The following is a 24,498-nucleotide window of genomic DNA, read 5'->3' as shown; positions in this document are numbered from 1 at the left end:
TATGTTATATTTGTTGTGCTCTTCTGAATTTCCTTTTCTTTTTGGAGTTCCAATTATGTTTCCAGGATTGTAGTTTTAATGCCAATTAATTGATTCATATACTTCAGTTGCATGCACGGATTTCATTCTTTCTCTTGTCCGTGGTTTTGCAAATGTATTGTATTTCATCAATTTATCTGCTTATAATTTAGGGAAAAGGTACTATTACCCCCCTGAACTTTGGCGATTGCTACGACACACCTTACCTTTTCAGGGGTCCTATTATCCTCCGATCTTTTTTAAAACGGAATAGTTACCACCTTGAAATTGGATATCTACTCTCTTATTTGCTTTAGCGTTGGATGTATTGATGAGCCACATTCAAGGAGAGGTGCCATGGTGCATGTTATTTGTAGATGACACTATCTTGATTGACGAGACGCGGGCGGGGTGAATGCCAGGTTGGAGGTTTGGAGACAGACCCTAGAGTCTAAAGGGTTCAGGTTGAGTAGGACGAAGACCGAGTACGTGGAGTGCAAGTTTAGTGCGGTGACAAGTGAGGCGGACATGGAAGTGAAGTTTGACTCGCAAGTCGTCCTAAAGAGAGGGAGTTTCAAGTACCTTGGGGCCATGATCCAAGATAATGGGGAGATTGACGAGGATGTTACGTATCGTCTTGGAGCAGGGTGGTTGAGATGGAGGTTCGCATCTGGTGTCTTGTGTCACAAGAAGGTACCACCAAAACTTAAAGGGAAGTTCTACAGAGTAGTGGTTAGACCGGCGCTGTTATATGGACTGGAGTGTTGGCAAGTCAAGAACTCTTATGTCCAAGAGATGAAAGTGGCGGAGATGAGGATGTTGAGATGGATGTGTGGGCTTACTCAAAGAGATAAGGTCAGAAATGAAGTTATTCGAGAAAAGATGGGAGTAGCCTCTGTGGCAGACAAGATGCGAGAGGCGAGACTGAGATGATTCGGACATGTCCAGCGGAGAGACACAGATGCCCTAGTGATGAGATGTGAGAGGTTGTCGATGGTGGGTTGGAGGAGAGATAAAGGTAGGCCGAAGAAGTATTGAGAAGAGGTGATTAGGCAGGACATGGCAAGTCTTCAGCTTACGAGACGTGTGTGTGTGTGGACCACTAGATAGGAGGGTGTGGAGATCGAGGATTAGGATATAAGGCTAGTGGTAGGACTGAGTTTATTTTCCTTCCCGATGGGATAAGTATTATTTTCGTCATTCTACTTTAGTATTCTCGAGTTTTGCCCTATAGTTTCTTGTCCTTTGATTTTTACGCTACTATCTCGTTATTTCTTGTACTTCGAGTATTTTATTTATCTATTCTTTTTTTTCGGATTGTTTTATCATGGTCTTTGATCTTTCACTATTTCATTTCATACTTTGCTTTGAATTCTTTGTCCTTATCGACGCTTTTTTTTTTTTGCCATGCTTTCTCTTGAATCGAGGGTCTTCCGGAAACAGCTTCCCTACATTGTAGGGGTAAAGTTTGCGTACACTTTACCCTCTCAGACCCCACATTATGAAATTTCACTGGGTACGTTGTTGTTGTTGTTGTTGTTGTATGGGAGACTGACATACACTCTCCTTGCTACATGTATATTTATTTGTTTTCTATTTTTTTAATTCTTTTTGCTTACATGGCAATTTTTTTTAAAATTGAAAAAATGAATATTTAAACAAAAATCTGAAAATTTGGTTTTTTTTTTTAAAGTAAATCTGAAAACATGGTTTTTTTAAAAAAGAAATGGGTTTTTTTTAAACGGAAAAGGGTCAAATATACCCATGTACTATCGAAAAAGGGCTAAATATACCCCTCGTTATACTTTTGGTCCAAATATACCCCTGTCGTTATACTGTTGGTTTAAATATACCCCTGTCGTTATACGCGTTCAAATATACCTTTACTCCGTTAAAGTTATCCAAGGTGGATATCCAATCCTACGTAGCATTGACATTTGATGAGGCGGATGACACGTAGCATACCACCTTATCACCCCTAACCCATTTTACCCCTCCCCTCTATTTGTTCTTTCACGACTGTATTTTTTTCCCCTCCAAATAGTTGCCGATCACCCAAAATAATTACCCGTTTCTCTGTTTTTTAATCCAAGCTCCGTGTCCCTCTCTCTATACATAAATGTTTCAGATATACATCTCAAGTCAAGATTTGTAGAAATGGCAGTATGTATATGCAAATTTGACTGAGAGAGTATGTCTTACAGAGGATTGATTAAAATTTAGGGGTTGGATTATAATAAGTGATACGTAAATTGGGGTTGTGGGGAAAATTAAGTCAACTGTCGTTCAACAAAATTTGAAAAGAAAATGATACGTAATGTAGAGTGCATTACTCTCGAGTCTCAGAGTTTGAGTAATTTTTGCTCCATATTGAATTTAATTTGTATAATTGATATACTACTATTTTAATTTCTAGAGGTCTACTATATGACGGTAATGGTGGCAATTATGATGGAGGGGAAGAAATTTTAGTGGGGGAAGAACAAATAGAGGGGAGGGGTAAAATAGTTAGGGTGGATGAGGTGGCATGACACGTGACATCTACCTCATCAAATATCAATGCCACATAGGATTGAATGTCCACCTTGGGCAACTTTAACGGAGGAGGGATATATGTGAAGCAATAGTATAACGGTAGGGGTATATTTGGACCCAAAATATAACGAGGGGCATATTTGGCCCTTTTCCGATAGTACAGGGGTATATTTGGCCCTTTTCCGTTTTTTAAAATATGGAAAACTGGATTTTTTTTTTAAATGTCTTAAACATTTAGATTTTCATGATTTCATTTTTTTAGGATACTTCTATTTTTCAAATAAATCTGGAAAAAGTATTTTTTTTCTTGTCAAAATATGAAAAAATTGAATGTTTATAAAAATTTGGAATTACTAATTATTATTTTTAAATGTGGAAAACGCGTTTATTTAAACTAAATCTGGAAAACTAGATTTTTTTCCACATATTTTCCACATTTAAAAAAAAAATCAGTATAGAAAAAAAAACTTTAAGCTTTAATGATAATTAATTAAGTGTAATTAAATGTGAAGTACCCAATTAAAAAAATGACACTTGTCAGATTTTATACTTCTCACTCTCCAAAGAAAGTGAAATACACTCTTCTTGCCACGTCAGGGCTTAGGGTGATAATTATTCCATTTTAAAAAAGTTCAGGGGGTAATAGGACTCTTAAAAAGATAAGTTGTGTCGTAGCAATTTTGGCCAAAGTTCAGGGGGCTAACAGTGCCTTATCCCTATGATTTAGTAGTGTTTAATGATCTGCTTTTTTCTCTGTTTCAAGAAGAAGGTGCATCCCCTCATCTATAATATTATTTGATTTATTTCTAGGAAACTGGCACCTTGTTTTTTTTCCCCAGCTTAACTTACTGATAAATGATGATTTGGAAGATAATAGTTGGAAGCATTAAATGCTTTTCTAGGAGTGAAATGTGAGAACTTTATCCCTAAAATATCATCTTTAGTTCCATAATAAAACGACAAAGTGTATCAAGAGTAAACATCTATTCATATCTTTATAGATGTAATAACAAATATGATTCCATATGTAGCTTATTTTGTTAAAAATATCGGGTGTCCAAGTAGATGCTGATAAAGGAAGTAAAACGTAGTGCAATAACAGTACTTTGATGATTGTCTGAAACAAGTTTCCTTCTATAGTACAAGGAGGAGCAGCTCCTTCTATTGGCATGTTGAGTTATTGAGTCTCCATTTCAGTCTAATGAAATTGTTCGTGCTTAGTTTGTTCTTACTTGCTAAAGGATGTGAAATTATACTAGGTCGAGTCGAAATCATTTAATTTAATTTAATGATTTTTTGGCATATTTGAATGATTTGTATGGTGTTTTGTGGAATTTGCCTAATTTGTGGTGTTAGTTACCCAGAAGGGCCAAAATGGAGATATGGGAACTATTTGGGATCAATAAAAGAAGGTGGTGCCAAGAAATGAAGGTCCAGCGCACCACACTGGTGTGTCAGTGCTATGCAGCAAAACCAGTGCGCCACGAGCTACCCAACGTGACACATTGGACCTTCTCTTCTGGGCACCTTCTTTTATTGCTCATCCGCTCCAAGTAGCTTTAAAATTCCTTCTTTTGTCTCCAAATTGTCCCTTAGCTATATTTCTGACCTTCTTGGTACCTAACGCAAAGCTATATATAAAAGCATATAGGATAGAGAATTACTAACAAAAAGTCAGAAGAAGAGAATATTATCTTGATAAATTTAGTGGAAGATCGCTCTCTGATTTAGAACTGAGCTAAACACAACAGTGCAATAAAAAACTTGTTAATTCTATTTACCATATTTTAGGACGTGGAGTGAAGTATCTGCCTTAATTGCCATCCTGTATGGACTTATTTTCTTGTCTACATATCTGTCTCAGTATCTTATGCTGCAAGGTGAATTGATGACACAACTTAATTGCTTTACAGAAAATAAATCATTCTTTTGTACGTTTGTGCTTGATATGTTAATTTTTTTATCTGTCGAAGGAATAGTTAATGTCTGATTGGGCAATGGTTAGTTGCTGGCAATTTCGGCTGTAATTATCAGATATACCACAACTTTTAAATTAACATGTATGAATGTACAAGTTTTTGCTGTGATAAAAGCTTAGACGCTTGCTAAAAGAATTATGTCTATGTAGAGAACAAGAAACGGAGGGCAGCAAAAACTGAAGAGATAGCAAGACTCTCTTCAGAAGATCTTGCCAAGTACTTTGACCTTCCAATTGTTGAGGCTTCAAAAATTTGAAGATTGGAGTTATAGTACTCAAAAAGAAATGCAGGGAGTTCGGTATCCCTCAATGGCCATGTCGGAAGATCAAATCTCTAGATAGTCTCATACTTGATCTCCAGGTCTCCTCTTCAGCTCGTGTATATTTGCTCCTTCTGCGTTGAATATATTTCTTTTTTGTTTCCTCGCTTTTAGTATAAGCTAAACGTAGGAAATTGGTCAATATTACTATATGGCTCGACCAAACATTCTATTCTCTCTCTTATTCAGTGCTAGAAGAAACTATTTTGATATTATTCTGATATTGGTTCACAAGTTGGATAACTTAAAAATGTTTCTTATATTGGTTTTACTGCCTGGATGTATGTTTTTGTAGAAAGAGATGCAACAACAACAGGAGGAAGATGAGTTAGCAGCTATCTCAATTGAAGAGAGAAAAAGAATGATAGAATGTGAAAGAGAAAGCATTCAAAAGAAGCCCTTCATGGACATATCCGGAGGAAACAAAAATGTTTAGACCAGTTATCTTCAAGAGAAGATATAAAGCCAGAGTTCTTGAGAACCGATGTCGAAAGTTATCGCTGTTATAAAGTATCAGACATTAGATAGTTAAAGGAGTACATGAGAAAATGTATTTGTTAAAACATACTCAGCAATCGAAAGCCCTTTGGGGACTAGCATCAACACTGGCCGATTGATCGCGATCGGAGGCATACACAAACATGCATTTCCATACACCATTTAGGTTCCCTACTGTTGATTTGGTATTAATGATTAAGATTGAGATGTTGATTTGATATTGATGATTAAGATTGATAGCTTAATTTTAGGAATATATTGTATTGATGTAAATGATTAGGAATTGATTGTGTAATATTGTCTTTCCTTATTTAGTCTTAGAACTCATGTATAAGTACCTATTCTTATGGATTGTATATTCATTCAGAAATCTTAAGCCCTTTTCTTCTGCTAAAAATCTTCGTAGTATCGAGCCATTCTTTGCCTTTTGAGGTGAGTTTTCTCCCTCGCAGCACTAGGGTTCCGTGTTTTATCAAAGAGATCGAGTTTTTCTCCCTCTTTGTGGCTGTCCGCAAAAACTCCTCCCGTTCAGTTCGTTTCTGGATTATTTTTCTCTGTTGGGGTCGCTGGAACATTACGAGCCTATCCTATCGGTTTTGATTTTTCCGATCACGGAATTAGGATTCGGCGTGGCGCCAACTTTCGGCGATTTTTACGGAATTTTTTTTTCCAGTTCTCGGGTCATAGGCCTATTCTAACCCTTCCCGTCAGATAACATGGGTGACACTTACGGAAAGACTTTGTCTCAAGATGAAGTTCAACATCTTCGTCGTCTTCGAACAAACTTGACTCTTCTAGTGTTGCTAGCCCCGATTATGTGCGATCGGTATTGCTTTTAATGCTCGGCTTAATTGTTGGATTATTGATTACGGTGCGAATAGACACATGACGGAGCTCTTCTAAAGGCCTTCAAAATTACTCTCCTAGTCCCAAAGGGGATTATGTCGGAATAGCCAATGGCTCCCTAACCCTTGTCTGCGGAACGGGTTCGATCTTTTGTACTCGATATTACCTTATCATCCATTCTTCATGCACTTTGATTTTTTCCTATTAACCTATTATCTGTTACGCTTATCACCAAAGAACTAAGCTGTAGTGTCGAGATTCTTTCACGATTATTGTGTTTTTGAAGACCTTCATACAGGAAGAAGATTGGCGGTGGTAGATTGCATGATGGCTTATATTTGATCGATGGAACTCGAGACTGCGAGTCAGGCCTTTTTGTAGGAAATAAGGATGTCAACCGAGAAATAATACAGTGGCATAGACGGTTGGGACACCCATCTTTTTTTGCTTTAAAAAAGTTATACCCTGGTTTATTTTCTAGAACTGAGTTTGAATCTTTGTCTTGTGATGCATGTGAATATGCCAAGCACACACTAAAAACTCTTATCCTGCGAGTGACAATAAGAGCACAATTCCCTTTTCGACTATTCATTACGATGTACGGGTCTACTCAAACACTTTCTTTGTACGGTAGTCGATGGTTTGTTACTTTTATCGATTGTTGCACTAGAATGACATGGGTATATCTGTTAAAAGCCAAAGTGAAGTTTTTCTCTGTTTTAAGTCATTTCATAAGATGATTTGTACTCGGTTTGAGGCTAAGATAAAGATATTTCGAGCGACAATGGCACAGAATACATGGATAAAACTTTTTTGGAGTCTTTTGGGATAATCCATCAAACTAGTTGTCCTTATACTAGTGCACAAAATGGGGTTCTTTGAAAGAAAAAATAGGCATTTGTTAGAAGTAGCAAGATCCTTTTGTTTACCATGAATGCGAAGCCTTCGGGGGGATGCCATTCTAGTAGCTGCCTACCTCATCAATAGAATGCCATAAAACTCTTAATTTCCGGAGTCCTTTAGAAGCTTTAAAGGGTAAAAATGACTATCTTGTTCCTCAAAGATATTTGGGTGTGTTTGCTTTGTTCACGCTAGGAACTGCGGGAAACTTGAACCTAGAGCTCTTAAATGTGTCTTTATTGGGTATTCTCCAAACACGGAAGGGTACAAATGTTATCACCTCCTTCAGGAGATTTTGTCGTATGGATGTTACCTTTCGGGAATGCGGAGCCCTATTTCAGTATTACACCATCACCTCTTCAGGGGGAGAATTATAAGGAAGAAGAGATGGTTTTTCCTAGTTCTATTGTTGAAACTACTGCCACAAGGGAAAGTGAAATTGGAGAAAGAATTCAGGGGGAGACTATTGAAACTACGCCAGCAAGAGAAAGTGAAATTGGAGAAAGAATTCGGGGAGGCTTGTTGGGCGTTTGGATAGGCACGATTTGATAACTTACTCAAGGAGAAATAGAGCAGAAGAAGCCATCATGCAACCTGCCGAAGCCGAACCTTCTTCTTCTGGTGAGTTATCTATACTTCCTAATGAGTTAGATTTGCCTATTGCTCACAGGAAAGGAGTCAGATCTTGCACTAAACACCCTTTATCTAACTTTGTTTCCTATAATTCTTTATCGCCCTCCTATAGAGCCTTTGCCTTGTCTATTTCTTCTGTGTCTATTCCCCAGGGTGGAGGAAGCTTTTGCGATTCTAAGTGGAAGCAAGCTATGATGGAAGAAATGAAGGCCTTATCAAAGAATGAGACTTGGGAACTTGTCGCATCACCACCGGACAAGAAGTTGGTTGGTTGCAAATGGTCTTCCTTGTAAAACATAAAGCTGATGGTTCCATTGAAAAGTTCAAAGCAAGATTGGTGGCTAAAGGATTCACTCAGACTTATGGAGTGGATTATTAAGAGACATTTGCTCCTGTTGCAAAAATGAATACTATTAGAATTCTTCTATCTTGTGCAGCTAATCACCAATCTTGGGACTTGCAACAGTTTGATGTGAAGAATGCATTTCTTCATGGAGACTTAGAAGAAGAGGTGTACATGGAGATTCCTCCTGGTTTTAGTACTGAACAAAGTCAAGGAAAGGTATGCATCGAAGAAAGCCTTGTACGGATTGAAGCAATCTCCTAGAGCTTGGTTTGACAGTTATAAAGCAATGATATCCTTTGGTTACCAACAAAGCAATGCGGATCACACCCTCTTTATAAGACATTTAAATGGTAAACTCACTCTTCTCATAGTTTATGTTGATGACATAGTAATGACAGGAGATGACAAAGAGGAGATGACCCGATTGAAGAAGTTATTGGCACAGGAATTTGAGATCAAGGATCTAGGAAAATTGCAGTACTTCTTGGGAATTGAAGTTGCTAGATCAAAAAGAGGAATCTTTATTTCTCAAAGAAAGTATATTCTGGATCTCTTGAAAGAAACAGGTATGACAGGTTGCAAACCAGCAGAATCACCCATTGAAAGCAATCACAAACTACAAAGCGGAGTTGGAAAGTCAGTTGATAAAGAGAGATATCAGAGGCTGGTTGGAAGACTCATTTATCTCTCTCACACTAGACCAGACATAGCCTATTCAGTCAGTCTAGTGAGTCAGTTTATGCATGATCCTCGAGATCCTCATACGCAAAATTTGTCTTTCACATTTTGCGGTATACGAAGTCTGCTCCCGGAAAAGGTCTACTTTACTCCGGACATGGTCACCTCCAAATAGAAGCCTTTACCGATGCGGATTGGCTGGATCTTTAGATGACGAAGGTCTACATCCGGTTACTTGTACACTCGTAGGAGGAAACTTGGTCACTTGGAGAAGCGAAAGCAAAGTGTAGTTGCTAGATCAAGTGCGGAGGCGAATATAGAGCTATGGCCCGGGGTGTTTGCGAACTTTTGTGGTTACAAAAGTTACTAGAAGAATTGAGATTGTCCGAAAAAAGGAAACTTTCCTTGTATTGTGACAACAAGGGCCAATCGGTATAGCTCGAAATCCGATAAAGATGACCGAACAAAGCACGTTGAAATTGATCGACACTTCATCAAAGAAAAAGTCATGGGTGGTGTCTTGAGTTTATTCCACGTGTCATCGAAAAACAACTAGGCGATGTGTTTACTAAAGGCCTCAACAAACGGACTTTTCATACCTTTGGTTTGCAAGTTGGGCATGTGCGACATCTTTGCACCAACTTGAGGGGGAGTGTTGATTTGGTATTAATGATTAAGATTGAGATGTTGATTTGATATTGATGATTAAGATTGATAGCTTAATTTTAGGAATATATTGTATTGATGTAAATGATTAGGAATTGATTGTGTAATATTGTCTTTCCTTATTTAGTCTTAGAACTCATGTATAAGTACCCATTCTTATGGATTGTATATTCATTCAGAAATACAAGAAGCCCTTTCTTCTTGCTAAAAATCTTCACCTACAAACTGCGCAGACACATCAAATTTGTACAATGTGATAACTAGAGCAAACCTAGTTTCCTCAAAGTTACTGGTTTCATGAAGCAAATACTCCCTTTCTTCCATTTGTTCTTTTCCTTCCTCTAATCGGTATACATGCACCGGCCTATACATCACTGGATACAGAAAGTTCTGGAAAATGATAGGAGCTGTGAGGGTACGGTTATGTGAAGAAGCCATGGATGAAAGAACAGAAACAGAATCTCCTTTCTCTCTCTGTTAGTAACAGTTTCCTATTTTCTGCTATTCCCTTTTGTTTTTCTTATCCTTTGCTTATGTCGTATCCTTGTTCCATTCCATAAACAGTAGGAACCTGTAGCATTAGTTGATTGTGTGATTTCCGTATGATTGTGATGTCTTAGCCTAATAAAGTAGGAAGTCTTGTGAAAAAAATAGTAGGAACTAAGAAGCTTTTCATTAGATTGAAAGCATGCCAAAAGCAGAGAATTTACTTCTCCACTATGACATAGTTCTTTAAACAAATTGAACCGGGAGCATAATTGTTTTTTTTTTTTGTTTTTTTTTTTTTTTTTTTTTTTTTTTTTTTGGCTTTTCACATATGGAGGATTATTGTTTGTTCCATTCTTAGGCCAAAGTAGTTTAGTGCTTTTATATGTTACTTCTGATTTACATGGCATCAATGTAGTGACTGTATGATGCCTGCTGTTGCAAAGGAGTTCTGACAAATTACTACATCCTATTTTTTTATTGTTGATTAGTACATCCGTCCATGGTCTAGACATGGATCTTATAATTGTGGTGTAAGTGATCCGAAAAAAAATTGTGGTGTAAATTATAAGCTTATTAGAGTTCTCTCACGTATAAATCCATAGATTATCTTATTAATAAAATTTATGTTCCCTTAACATTGTAATGGTCAATAAATCATTACTTTCAACAAATGCGAATGATTTATGAATTTTAACTGTTTACGGTTCTGTATCCAGAAATGGAATGGCTTATGAATATTAACTGTTTACAGTTGTATGCCTAGAATTTGGGATTCCACTCGGAGTCAATTTTTATTTTTGTTTTTACTATACGTTAGATTCTATTCCTTTCTTCCCAATTTATGTGACACTCTTTCCTTTTTAGTCAATTCCAAAAAGAATGACACATTTCTATGTTTAGTAGCAACTTTAAAATTTTCATTTTACCCTTAGTGAGATGATTAATAGCAACACAAATATCTATTGGTTCTTTTAGACCACAAGTTTCCAAAGTCTTGCTTCATTTCTTAGGACATGGTTGTAGGAAAAAACAGAGGTTGGTAGATCTAAAAAGTCTTGCTTTATTTCTTAAACTCCGTGTCCTGTCAAATACCTTCACATAAATTGTGACGCAGGGAGTAGCTATTATTTATCTGACATAGTAATGAATGTTTCTTTTTAAAAAAGGATTATTGTATATGCAGTAGCAATGGCAGATTCTGATCAAGAGAATGGAGATGCCTACAGAAGTGTTCTTAAGACAAATGATGGTGTTGGTCGATTGGCCCTTTATCACTCATCCATTGGCAGGTTATTCTCACCCTTCCTTTGTGCTTAAAACAGTTATAAGAAATCATGAAAGTACCTCTTCTATTATTATTTTTACAGAAAATCCGTCATAAGGAAGTGAAAGAGGCACATAACATAGGACTGAAGAGCGCTAGAGGTCTTAAATTTGCAGTTGGATGTCGTATAAGCTCCCCCAGGCCCCAGCATGTAACTTAGGAGCATGTAACTTAGGGAGCTTAGCTCTAGCTGCAAAGTCTATTGAATAGTTTTGCAGCTAGTTGTTGGCCTTGATTTTTTATTCCTCAGAATGTTAGCTATACATTTGTGATGAGTTGCAAGTTAGCCTTACTGCTTTACAGTTAGAAATGTTGATGAGCTTACTTGTAGTATTGGAAGAAGCTCATTTCAAGCAGTCGGGGAGGATTCACACTGTTGTTTGCCTCCTGAAATATTACTGTTTACTGTTTAGGCAAACTAAATTGTTCTTTAACTTTGACGACTGCAATATGAGTTTAACTTTAATTTTTCGATAAGTGAATGAGCTCAGCTTTTTACGTGTCAAATAGAAGATATTTTCTTGATTGGGTTTCTCTTCTGTTACCTTTTCTTCTGTAATAAAAAAAACAATCTCTGTGTCTTGATTTCGTCATTCATTATTTACGTTGTATTCAGAAATTTGAAAAATGAAGTTCTGATTGTGCTAAACATTTGATTCACTGTTTATCGTATCCATTCTTCAGTACTCGTTAATTGATGTTTAATTTTCTGGATTTCTTTGAATTGTTGTTCTCCTTAGTAGTCTTCCCTGAGGCTAATATTCTATCTTCAACTTGTTTCCAGGTTCTTCGGATGCCTGTTTATTCTCTCCTTATGGACAGGGTTCAAAGAGATGCTATTCTTGTTCCTATAAGACTTCAACCGTGCTTGTTTGGTGCAACTAAGTTTTTGTAAAGTTCATGAGTTGACATGCTGTTTCATGATTTCACAAGCTAGTGGGTGTTACAAGGGTGTTTGCTTGGCTTCTGAACAAGAATTGTTCAGCAATAAGCTGATATTAGCTCCATCTTTTGTGGTTCAATCCCCACCACCTCATTCTTCCCCTGATGCTTGTGATTTTGGCTCGGGAAATACTACTGAGAAGCTGGCGAGGAGTATATGCATCTCAAAGCACTCTTTGAAATTGGATGTAGCCAATTGTTTGGCATTTTTTCCTCCTAGATGTGAGATAGATGCCTAATCCACTTTTGTTTTTTAAGTGATTTAAATATTTGATTGTTTTTACCTTATCAATTTTTTTTTCCAGCTCTCTTCCCTGAGCAGGCCATAGCAATCCACGTGCTTCAGTTGAGTAGCAGTGTAGCTGCAATATACTCACCACTATTCTAATGCTGTACGGACTTCTGACACATCACTGTTAACATATCACTCTTCATATTCGTGATCTTTTTTAGGATGTGCTCTTTAGTCCGCCTTCCACTATTAGAATTTTATTGCTCACATTAACTACTTCTCTTCATAAGTCAAAAAATTACATTAGTAGACTCAACCTAAGTCATCCACAGTCATATGTCAAGTTTGTTCAGCTACCTATAACAAATATTCCCCGTCAAGCTTTCGAAACCATGTTGAAAACACGAAGAAGTGGTTTCAGTAGTTTGATTGTAATATCTCTAAATATAGTAGTAATTGGTACTATTAAATTGAATGGAATTGGAATTACAAACTTCCGGTAAATTCTTTAGTACTTAGTACCCTCTCTCAATTGGTTATGTTAGGATGATGTTCAGGGGACGAAGCTGTTACATGCAGCCATCAATGTGCTGTTCGCATTCCTGTTTCTGGAAGTTCTGGAGATAGTAATTCTGCAGATGACCAAATTGAAACTGGGGATGCAAAACCTGCTTTACTTTGGAGTGCCTTGTACACTCAAGAACTTGCTAAGGTATCTGCTATACCTTTTTATACCTTGTTTTGTTTTTGGTTTGCTCTACACAGGCTCTTCCATTTTGTTTTAACAAGGATTTTCCCCAGTTCTTGTTTCATTTTGCTGAGGTTTTAATATTGCTTTTGTTTGTAAAAGCACTGAAACAACTGTCATGATTGTTTCACTTTGGGCCTGTGCTGTCAGTCAATTTTGTTTCCTTTAGGATTATGAATTATCTTTCCTTAGATTCTTCTGCACATTTTGATATAGATTATCAATTGATCATAAAGGAATGTCCAACATGTGATTAGTACTGAGCATAGTACATTAGTTGGTTAACATATAGGAATTAATCACTCTTGAAGTTTATCAATCCAGTCTTTTGGGTAAAATTGCAAGTCAGAACTGGAGTAGTTTGATTACTTATCACCCAATTCGCTCATTATTTGTCCCAAAGGAAGGCTGTATTATTTATATCCAGGGATTAGATCCCATGGATACGTGTGAGAATTACCCCTATCAGAAAGTGAGAATTATCCTTCTGATCCCCACTTATAAATAGGGCTAGCTTCAATTCTGTTCCTCCTACCTTCTTGCTCTCCATCTCTCTCCAATATAGAGCCTTTCTAGTTACATAGTGCTACCTCCAGCAACTCCTCTTTCATGCAGATTGCTTTACTCTGCCGCTGGTTGATCCAACCCCTCAAGAGAAAAAAGGCCATTGTAGCTGACTTATACCCTTTCCTGCATCCAATCTACTCGTCTTGTTCCCTCCCTTCAGCCGATCGCTGTCTCTTTCCTTTCATTTGTCTTCCTTGTATTTATTTCTCCTTCCCATTTCTTTTGTTTTCCTTCGTTATTCTTCTCTTGTTCCCCATATATCATTTTACATTTTTTCTTTCTATGTCCTGAAATATATAAACTTTGCTAACTGATATTCTGCATCACCACATGTTATACCTGATTTTCTCCTATAGGATAGACCAAGTTACTCTACCTGTTCCAAGCTAACATTAGCAAAATAATAAAGACCAGAGAAGTAAGGACACTGTATTTTTACGTGGAAACTACTCGGCTTACAAAGGGTGAAAAAACCATGACCTACACCTCTGTAGGATTTTTCCCAAACTCCAATACAACGCAGTCTTTGCAAATTCAAGTTACAAACTCTGTTACCTAAGAACTAAACTCTAATTCCTATCTCACTAACCTCCCTAGACTAATATTCCCACTTCAAGTTGCCATCAGCTTGAAGCTGAATTTGACAAACGTTTATACCTATCACTATTGCTTATAGGAAAGTTGGTAAAGGTACAACTCAATAAAAAATCCTAATACCATATTCTATAATTGAAGACCATAAAACATAACTCTATGAAACAAGTTCTTCAATCTTCTTCTCTGTATCAAGCCGCACTTCAGGAATTAGCACTCTCAATTATTGCATTGACTGTGTTCGCTCAATTTCTGATTTCCTCTCTATGTGAGTGCGTAAGATTCTTTGTGAAAGGACTTGAATATGTATAGCTTTTGGTGTGTATCAAGTCGGCTGAACACAAACCCTACATGATGAGGCCTATTATGAGAATTAGGGTTTGAGTTGACTTAGGTTTCTTGCATTCACGCGGCTTCAGTATTCCTATAGGAGTCTGAAGTGTATCGTGATAATTATGGCAAGAAATCCTGTAACTTGTCCGCCAAATCCTTATCTCATAGAATCTTCTTACTTCAAGAGTTCTACTCGCAGCAAGACTCTGAGCTGGAACATTTCATGGACCTGGTTCATTCAACTTTATCTCGCATTTGTGTTTCAGATGGAACATGTTCACAGACCTGGTTCATTTACTTTGTCAATCATCAAAACATTCACGTGCTAGTGCCAACAAATTCCCCCTTTTTGATGATGACAAACCCGTGTCCCTGAAGCCTCCGGGCAACCTGTTCCAAACATCTTACAGCCTAGAAATGAACACCAACACTAAGATTGAACCAGGTTAGGTTTGACTGGTAAGATTGAACCAGGTTAGGTTTGACTGGTGAGATTTGTGAGCAACTGAGAGGATCGTGTCCAGAGACAAGGTCTTTCTAGATCAAATTTTGTTTTAGTGAGTTTTGAACTAATTTCGCTGGACTTTTCTCTTTCAAAATGCAACTGATTTTTTATTCCTTTCGGTTCAGATTCAGCCCTAAGTAGTTCATTGCTAACTTCAGATTTTCTAGTTTTAATAGTTAGCTTTAGAACTTCAGATTGGAGTGCCACGACTGATGAACCAAAGTTGAGTTACTTGTTCTATCGAGAAACAGTTTTCCTTTTCAGTTTTGTCTTTACTAGCTTAAACATCTATGAATTCATTTTTTAAGCTAGTAAAGGCAATAAGTAACTCAACCCTCTTTGCACTCTTTTCTACTAAGTTGCTCGCTCAATTTCTGATTTCCTCTCTATGAGTGTCTAAGATTCTTAAAGAAAGGACTTGAATATATATAGCTTTTGATGTGCATGAAGTTGGCTAAACACAAACCCTACACGATGAGGTCCATTATGAGAATTAGGGTTTGAGTTGACATAGGTTTCTTGCATTCACGCGGCTTTAGTATTCTTTTAGGAGTTTGAATTTTATCTTGATAATTATGGCAAGAAATCTTGTAACTTGTCTGCCAAGTCCTTATCTCACAGAATCTTTTTACTTCAAGAGTTCTACTTGCAGCAGGACTTTGAGCTGGAACATGTTCATGGACCTGGTTCAAGCTCTTGGTTCATTCAACTTTATCTCGCATCTGTGTCTGAGATAGAACATGTTCATAGACCTGGTTCATTCACTTTGTCAATCATCAAAACATCCACGTGCTAGTGCCAACACTAACTAAGCACAATCTCGTGTTCTCTACTTTTTTAAACCATTTTGCAGTTCTTCTATTGCACATTATATACTTCATGGTTGAAAATTATGGGTAATTAGTGTTAGTTTGGTGGATGGATATGAAATAGTGATGGAAAATCGAATATTGTAGTGTTGTTAATAAATCTAGTTTCTTACAGATCATAAAACACCCGACTGGTAATTTAATCCAATAGTGTAAAATGCTAGATTGGATTACTATTAAGGTAGCACATAATTAAGCCAACTGTACCAAACAGAAAACGCAGCATATCAGGTATGATCCACCTTAAAATCCCCAAATAATTATTCATTTATCCATGAACTAATAATCTCATTTATCAATGATCCCTCAGTTTGCGATATATGCCTGGCGAGTTGTCCTGATTTTTCCATTTTTTGTCCCTCAGTTTCAGGATGTACTAGATAACATCATTTGTACCCCATGCCAGATGGGAGTATTACCATGATCTTCTGGGTGCTACAGAAAAGGTAATATGCATTCCACTCTTCTTAAATAAACCTGTTTTATGTTGGGCCGTATCTTCTTTCACCCTGATCCCGCCCTCTTTTTTCTTCTTTCGTCTTGTGCCCTCTTTGCCATGGCCCGTTCTCATGCATTTAGGAGAAAGGTAGATATTCAAGACTTTATTCGATTTGGTATTCTTGTGCTATTTTTGTGCAGATATATCGAGAGTTGTATTCTGGTGAAGAGTTCTTTCCCAAGTCAACCTCATCGGAGGAGGGTGCTGGCCAAGAGCTCGAGGACTAGACACCAATATTAATGCTGCTGGACATGTTTCGTTTTAGCTGACAAAGGGGTGGCTGAATAATACATTTTACATTGACAGTGACAACAAGAATATCGTTGAAGTGGGGTTTGTCCCTATATATACCATTATTAAAGTGTTTAGACGAAACACTTTTGTTGTGGTAAGAGTAGCATCTTTAGCCTTCGTTACTTTGGCTAAAGATTTTGTTTATTTGTTGCAATTATTTTTGGCGGTTCTACTAAGTGGTGGTTCGACCAACTATGTTGTATGGGGTGGAGTATTGGCCAGTCAGGAACTCTTACATTCAGAAGATGAAAGTTGCGGAAATGAGGATGTTGTGATGGTTGTGTGGGCTTACTAGGAGAGATAGATTAGAAATGAAAATATTCGGGATAAGGTGGGAGTGACCTCAATGGAGGATAAGATACGGAAAGCGAGGCTGAGATGGTTCGGCCATGTGCAAAAGAGGTGCACGGACGCCCCGACGCGGAGGTGTGAGAGGTTGGATATGAATGGTTTCAGGACTGGTAGAGTAAGGCCGAAGAAGTATTGGGGAGATGTGATTAGACAGGACAAGGCACAAGTCCAGCTTATCGAGAACATGACCTTAGATAGGAGGTTATGGAGGATACTGATTAGGGTAGAAGGTTATTAGGTAGTTGAACGTTGTCCTACTTACCTTTTCATACAAGTAGTCGTAGCATTACTCCTGTAGTTTCTTGTCTTTCGATTTTTGCTACTACATATTGTTTCTTGTACATCGGTTATCGTATTAATTTGTTGTAGTTACAGTTATTTTTTTTTCAGACATCTTTATCATGCTTTTTCTCGTATTTCGCTATGACTTTCTACCGGAAAAAACCTCTCTACCTCCCAAGGTAGGAGTAAGGTTTGCGTACACTCTACCCTCCCTAGACCTTACTATGTGGGATTTCACTGGGTATGTTGTTGTAATTATTTTTTGCGGTTGTTGATTTGAGACTCCCCGAGACTTGAGTTTTACCTGGAAACTATTTCCTATCTTCAAACTTGAACTGATATCAATTATCAACTAATAGTAGTTCTTTTATAGTAGTAGAACTTGTGAAACTACAGAGTACCTCTTGTTAGGCATGTTTAATATCATTAGTAGTTCAACAGTCTTAACTATATTTTTAAGAATTTCACTGATCACATCATGTACAATAATGGAGCTAGCTTTCTTTTTTATATTTCTTGTGCTTTTATACCATGAGAGATAAGATTAGAAATGAAGTGATATGGGACAAGGTAGGAGTGACCTTCGTGGTGGACAAGATCTTTGGAAGGGAGGTTGAGGTGGTTCAGACACATGCAGAGGAGATTCGCAGATGCTCCCCTAAGGAGGTATGAGAGGCTGGTTGTGATTGGGCTGAGAAGAGGGAGAGGTAGGCCTAAGAAGTCTTGGGAAAGAGGTGATTAGGCAGGATATGACGCAGTTACAGCTTACCGAGAACCGAGGACGTGACCCTGGATAAGAAGGTGTTGAGATCGAGTATCAAGGTAGAGGGTTAGTAGGTGGCACACATATTTCTTTTCCGTACTAGGAGTAGTATTATATTTATTACGTTTGCTTATTCTTAGATCTCTAGTACTATCTGATTGTTTCTTTTACTACGTTATCCTGGCATTTTGCTGTTATTACTACTTATTATTACTGATGCTTTTTCATCTCTTCTTGAGCTTTATTGGAAACAGCCTCTCTACCTGAAGGGTAGAGGTAAGGTTTGCATACACTTTACCCTCTCCAGACCCCACCTGGTGAGATTATACTGGTATGTTGTTGTTGTCCCTTCGTGTTCAAGATATGTCACTTTCTTAATTTATCACTTAAAATAATATTCAAAGATTTTAATTTCTTATGGGACTTACAATAACAAGTAAAAAGATTTGAAGAGGGATTTATCTATTCGATATAAAAACTTAGGGGTTAGTTTAATTTGAAGACAAGTTATGGTGGGATTAATTATCCTGATATAGTTTTTTATCGACTGTTTGGTTTGTTATATTAAAATTAACATGCATTGCTTAATTTCTAAAAAGTTGTTTGCTTACAAAATTACCCTCCACTTTATCTATACTATATTAAAAGCACAAAGGGCTGTAGAAATGTTGATTGAACTTTTTGTCCTTCATTAAAAGACTCTACAATAGACAAAATAATCATTTACTATTTTCCTAATATTTTTAAACTTCGAAATCAATTAAAATTTTAATCATTTAATTATTTTCTTATATTTAGGACTTCAAAATTAACTAAATTTGGTATATTAAATTTTTCATTAATTGAACTTTGTATATAATAGATTTGTAAAAGGAAACAAATAACACAAGAAATACGTTGCTTATATGTTTATTCTTCCCGTGATTATATGTGTCAAATTTGTTAAAAGTCCTTCGGCCACTTTCTAGGGTTTTTTTTGTTTGTTTAAAACCTAATGACTTTGGCATTACACTAAACGGCCAACAACTCTTCTCTGGAACTGGACAGGTAATTTGTTTGATCATTATTTTGTTTAAATTCTCAAATTTATAGACCAAGACCTATAGTTTTTATACAAGCTTTATTGAAATTTAATGATTCTTTTGGTGCAAGTACATATATATCTTATAAATCTTTACATAGAAATAGAGTCCAAATAAACATTCACTTAACTTACATCGAAAATTTAAAAAATATTCGAAATTAGTTGAATTGTGATGATTATTTTGTGCATTGGTTTTTTTAATTTTTTTTTTTTTGTATAAAATTTGTTAGTTTTCAGGGTAATGTGTATTGACTTGATTCTTTGTGAATTTTGTTTTAGGTGAACACTAGAATCATCGCCTTTTATTGATGGAGGTTGGCCTCGATCAAATAATTGCAGTGTTGATTATGTGAAATATCAATTTACTGGCAAAACTATCGATTTCTGTTTTTTTCGTCGCAAATTTCAAGTTGTCATCTTCTATCCTACTATATTTATTATTATTAGTTTGTTACAAATAGTTGTGTTATATTATTATACTCTTTTTTTATTTTTATTTTTTTATTACATAGGGAGTAAGGGAAGGGGGAACGGGGGAGGGGATTACGCATGGGGATTCGAACCCTCATTAACAAGGTGAAAGTTCAGGTAGCCAACCAACTGAGCTACTAAATTCCTACTTATTATGCTCATATATGATGTAGTTTTTTTTTCATTTAACTTATTTTTAGAGTGTGTTTTTTTGTATATCAATATCAACATAATTTTGATTTTTGATATTAATCGCGAAATTTCGTTCGCAGCATTTAAGTTTGCTCCTTAATTGTTGGGGTGTCAAGGAGGTGAGTTATCATGTTCCTCTTTAATGATAAACATATTAAGGACCATACTCCTTTCTTTTAACGGAAAAGGGCTAAAATTACCCCTGAACTTTGAAAAATAGTTTATCAATACCCTTCGTTATACTATTGGGCCAATTATGCCCTTATCGTTATACTATGGTCCAAATTTACCCCTAATCTAAACGGATTGCCACGTGTCCTAATCCTAGACGCCTAACCCATTTCCCCCCAATAATTTCATCCGGATCAAATAATTATCCGGATCCGACCCGGATGAAATTATTTCCCAACCTGTTTTTGCTTATTTTAAACCCAAATAACATCCAAATACAATCCTTTATCATTTAGCTGAGATTTCAATGTCACAGTAATTATCTTCTTTTATATATCTTTTTTATTAGTGGTATAAGCGTTTCGTAAAGATAACTTCGTGGATCGGAAAAATGAAGAACTTCAATGGAGCTTTAGTTAATGATTTAGTTAAAGAGAATCTAACTGAATAGCATTCTGTATGGTTTGTTTTCATTCTAAAAATGAAACATGTTTCATATAAACATCATTCAGTGAACGTTTTAATCTTGGCTTGACTGAAGGCAACGTTTTTATGTTTGCAGAGTGAAGGAACAACTCACTGAAGTTGAGCTTTGCTAGGAATTTCATCACATGGTCGAACTCAGTGATTTAACCTTGCAGTCTTAGAACTAAGTTGAAGCTTCATGACCCGAATTGGGATTGAACTTTTTATCAGGTCAATCATGTGGTTCACAAATTTAAAGAAATTTTGTAATTCCTTGTTTCGAGAGGAGATTAATCGGTAGTTCAGAATTGTCAGGAAAGATTGTCCGAGAAGATGCCATCTCTTGGAAACCTCTGGCTGTATTTGTTAATGGTACGTTACAAGATCAGTTCATTACTTATAAGCCCCTTTGCAAAGGTTCCCTCTTGTTCATGGCCTGCAACTGTTAACTCACCAAGGAAAAGACAAGTACCAAAAGATGGGATTTCTCAGGTCAGCAGGAGAAATATCTAGGTTTTGAATTCAAAATTGCGCTTTGACTCTCACTTTTTCTACAACTTGTGAGGAGTTCACTCTGTTTCATCTTGTTGAAAATTGATTTTAAGTCATTTTCTGGAAAATAAGGGATTGTATTTGGGTCTGAAATAAGCAAAAACGGGTTTGATGAAATAATTTATTCGGGTCGGATCCGGAGAATTATTTGATCCGGATGAAATTATTAGGGCAAATGGGTTGGGCGTCTAGGATTAGGACACGTGGCAGTCCGTTTAGATTAGGGGTAAATTTGGACCATAGCATAACTATAAGGGCATAATTGGTCCAATAGTATAACGGTAAGGGCGTAATTGGTCTAATAGTATAACGAAGGGTATGGATAAACTATTTCTCAAAGTTCAGGGGTAATTTTGGCCTTTTTCCGTTCTTTTTATTGTTAATTGTTACAAGTAGTTGTGTTATATTATTATGCTCATATAATATAGCTCGTTTTTCTTTACCTTATTATTTATAGTGTATTTTCGTGTATCAATACCAACACGTATCTAATTATAACCTAATATTTAGAAACTTAGAATCAAGCAAGATTTTTATTTACACAAAGATCCTTATCGGAGTTGTCGTTCATTTTTTTAATTTTCAAAAATAAATGTCACTTTAGAAAAAAATAGGCATTTAGTTATTTTTCTAATATTTAAGTCTTTCAAATCAACTAAAATTTGGTTATTGAATTTCCTTATACGAATTATATAGAGAGTCCAAATGTTTAGGAATTTGAAATTAATTAAGACTTTACCTTAAAAAAAATTCCTTATTTGAAAAAAAAAAAAACTGAAATAATATATTAAATTTTGAAGAACGGATGTTATAAACGGAAAAAACACAACTAGGAATATAGTCCATTGAAAGATAAATTCATTTGGGTACCTTTAAATTAGTCTATTGTATGGGTACCTTTAAATTAGTCTATTGAATACACATATGTATACAAAATTGTTATAGTTACTTTACAACTAATAGTTGAAATTGAAATTTTTATTAATAGAAATTGAAATTGAAAATTGTTCCCTATTTGCAATGACAATAAATAAATCACAGTGTCAAATTATACCAAAAGTTGGACTCTATTCTCCGCACTGTGTTTCACATGGATGCATATATGTTGCACTCAAAAAAAAATTATCAATGTCGACAATAAATTTTTTTATCATGATAAAACAGCCAAAATGATGAAAAATAATATAAACCAACAATCATTTGTAGAAAAAGATCAGGCGAGATACAACGAATAATAACATATTTGAGATACAATATTTAGTTATATATATCATTTATTAGATATAATATGTATAACCAGAATTAAGAATTAAGAACTAAGAAGACAAACGAATCAAAACCAAAATAAGGTCTAGGAAGACAAACAAGAAGCAGAAGAAGGCGTATGTAAAGGGATCCGGAACCAAAATGACCCCAAAAAAGTGTTTTTGAACCAAAATACCTCAACAAAAAAAATGTTACAAAACTGTCTTTAAGCGTTGATAATTGCAAGGCTAAATCACTTTGTATTTGCAGTTAAGTGCTTTAGCCTTGATAAAATATTGTGCTAAAGGGTCCTTTTTTTTTTTTTTCCTTTTTTTCTTTTGGTTAACCCCTCTTTCATTACAGTTTTTAACGTACTTTGACCATAGGTTAATCATGCTTCGGGACCCCAAAATTTCAATAGTTTATAGAGAGCCCTACTTATTTTTGTGCGATTAATAAGGTAGGCTCAATACATCAAGGATAAGAAAATCTTCGGATTGCCGTTTTAGTGGTTGAAAAGTGTCCGAACTCCATTTTTGTTTGAAGGCTTGGTGTCATTAGCTTTAACTTCTTTATGATTTAGGGTTTAGATTTAAGTGTACTATTTTTTAGTCAAAATTGCAGCATTCATACTAATCTCAAATTAATTAAATTGCATCATTCATAACAATATGAAAATACTTAAACTTGTTCATTAATAACAAACCCAAACTTTTTAAAATACAATCATCAAAGAAAGAAAAAAACATAAAAAACATTTATCAATTAATGCCCTTGAGTTGATCTTCCGCCACCACCGCGAGATGTGCCACCACCACGAGAGGTACTTCTACCGCGAGATGTAGTTTGACCACCATGCCGTAAGGGACACTTGCGCTTATCATGACCAACATAATTGCAAAATGAGCATTTTCGAGTGTATCTCCTCGTTGGGAACATCCATTTCATTATGAATACGGGAGTATGCTTTCTTTTTGAATTTACGGATAAATGCTTTATTTGCAACCATTGAAAATGGATCCGGTGGCCAATAACTCTCACTACCAAGTGGGTAGAACCTTCCAGCATACGTTTTTGCATACTCAGCCATGTATGGTGAGGCGTTCTTTCCCATTGCGATAAAACACTTGAAGGCATGAGAACATGGCATGTGATATGATTGCCACTTGCCGCATGTGCATGTTCTTGGAATCTCACAAATTGTGTGGACGTTACCTCCTTTACCTTGGGGCACACTTGTTGTGAGTTCAAATACGCGCTACTGCGGGGGCCGTACTCCATCCGGTCATGTTGCTGAGCCTTAAATTTGTGGTACTCGAACAATTTTGACAGTTTTGGCATCCATCTTAGACCTTCTGCCGCATGTGCTTTGGCCTCTTTATCTCAGTATGATCCCGCTTACTCTATTTCACGCTTTACATACTCAATACCTATTTCGTACTGACCCCCTTTCTTCGGGGGCTGCGTTTCATGCCACACAGGTACACCCAGATGAGCTGAAGATATTAGCAAAAGATGTTCCAGCGGGATTGGCGAGCTCCACTTTCTCCGAAGTGCTGCCGAGTCAGAGTATTATGTTATGGCTTCACGTTCTGTGTTAGAGACTTTGCAGACAGTGTCGTGGGTATACGATGTCGGTTATGTAAGCGGCTATGTAAGCCGATGTATTATTACGCATTGTATTATAAGTTTTATATGTTACAGATTTTATTTGATTCGAGAAAGGCAAAAAGCATATTGTTCGTCGAAAAACTTTCATTATGTATTTGTGTCATGATTTGAGGGCCAGCATGGTTATGGGTAATACGAGAGTCAGCGGGTTCGCTCGGCCCTAAATAAGGGTCGGGTGCCCATCACACCCTAACGGATTGAGGGTGTGACAAATTAGTATCGAGCGATTCGTCCCTAGGGGTTGTGCGCAAAGTCGTGTCCGGTAGAGTCCTGTTTATGGTGTGAAACCGGCCACATTTATAAACGAAGGCTACGGGGCATCTAGGATGGTTACTCTTCTTTCACCTCTTAGATCGTGCCAGAGCCGCCACGAGACATAGGAGATGGGATTCCCGTCACTAACCTTTGATTTCGGAGATAACGACATCGATCGAAGA

General features: G+C 36.5%; 2 protein-coding genes and 1 long non-coding RNA gene across 5 annotated transcripts; 2 read left to right on the top strand and 1 right to left on the bottom strand.

Annotated features, from left to right (window-relative positions):
- The first annotated feature begins 546 nt into the window (after positions 1–546).
- Positions 547–951, top strand: LOC132047464 (uncharacterized). Its single transcript, XM_059438506.1, has one exon. The coding sequence runs from the start codon at positions 547–549 to the stop codon at positions 949–951; it is 405 nt and encodes a 134-aa protein (XP_059294489.1).
- A 4,438-nt stretch (positions 952–5,389) lies between these two features.
- LOC132034295 (uncharacterized) lies at positions 5,390–12,301 on the bottom strand. Its single transcript, XR_009409017.1, has 3 exons — positions 12,162–12,301; positions 9,637–9,892; positions 5,390–5,520 (listed from the first exon to the last, which is right to left on the bottom strand). It is a non-coding gene; the product is annotated as an uncharacterized LOC132034295 (long non-coding RNA).
- On the top strand, positions 10,203–19,964 carry LOC132034279 (rab escort protein 1-like). 3 transcript variants are annotated; one of them, XR_009409015.1, is made up of 5 exons: positions 12,257–12,395; positions 12,951–13,117; positions 16,386–16,467; positions 16,661–16,908; positions 19,574–19,964. XR_009409015.1 is itself a non-coding variant. In XM_059424583.1 (4 exons), exons 1-3 carry the CDS (start codon positions 12,152–12,154, stop codon positions 16,443–16,445), a joined length of 459 nt encoding a protein of 152 aa, XP_059280566.1. In that variant the 5' UTR covers positions 10,203–12,151; the 3' UTR covers positions 16,446–16,467; positions 16,661–16,912. The 3 variants fall into 3 exon arrangements, 1 of the variants encoding a protein (XP_059280566.1); XM_059424583.1 differs by lacking the exon at positions 19,574–19,964 and having other exon boundaries at positions 10,203–12,395; positions 12,963–13,117; positions 16,661–16,912; XR_009409014.1 differs by lacking the exon at positions 19,574–19,964 and having other exon boundaries at positions 10,217–12,395; positions 16,661–16,912.
- Positions 19,965–24,498: the final 4,534 nt, after the last annotated feature.

Source organism: Lycium ferocissimum, chromosome 2, assembly GCF_029784015.1.
Source record: "Lycium ferocissimum isolate CSIRO_LF1 chromosome 2, AGI_CSIRO_Lferr_CH_V1, whole genome shotgun sequence".
In the NCBI taxonomy this organism is placed as follows: domain Eukaryota; kingdom Viridiplantae; phylum Streptophyta; class Magnoliopsida; order Solanales; family Solanaceae; genus Lycium; species Lycium ferocissimum.
This window is presented reverse-complemented; position numbering and strand designations above follow the sequence as displayed.

What these genes read in the sequence shown, in the direction of transcription:
- LOC132047464 (XM_059438506.1), top strand. Translation starts at nt 547, where the DNA reads ATGGAAGTGAAGTTTGACTCGCAAGTCGTCCTAAAGAGAGGGAGTTTC.
- LOC132034279 (XM_059424583.1), top strand. Translation starts at nt 12,152, where the DNA reads ATGATTTCACAAGCTAGTGGGTGTTACAAGGGTGTTTGCTTGGCTTCT. An exon ending in GGCATTTTTTCCTCCTAGAT is followed by an intron (nt 12,396 to 12,962) that starts GTGAGATAGATG and finishes GATGATGTTCAG; the next exon opens with GGGACGAAGCTGTTACATGC. An exon ending in ACACTCAAGAACTTGCTAAG is followed by an intron (nt 13,118 to 16,385) that starts GTATCTGCTATA and finishes TTTGTCCCTCAG; the next exon opens with TTTCAGGATGTACTAGATAA.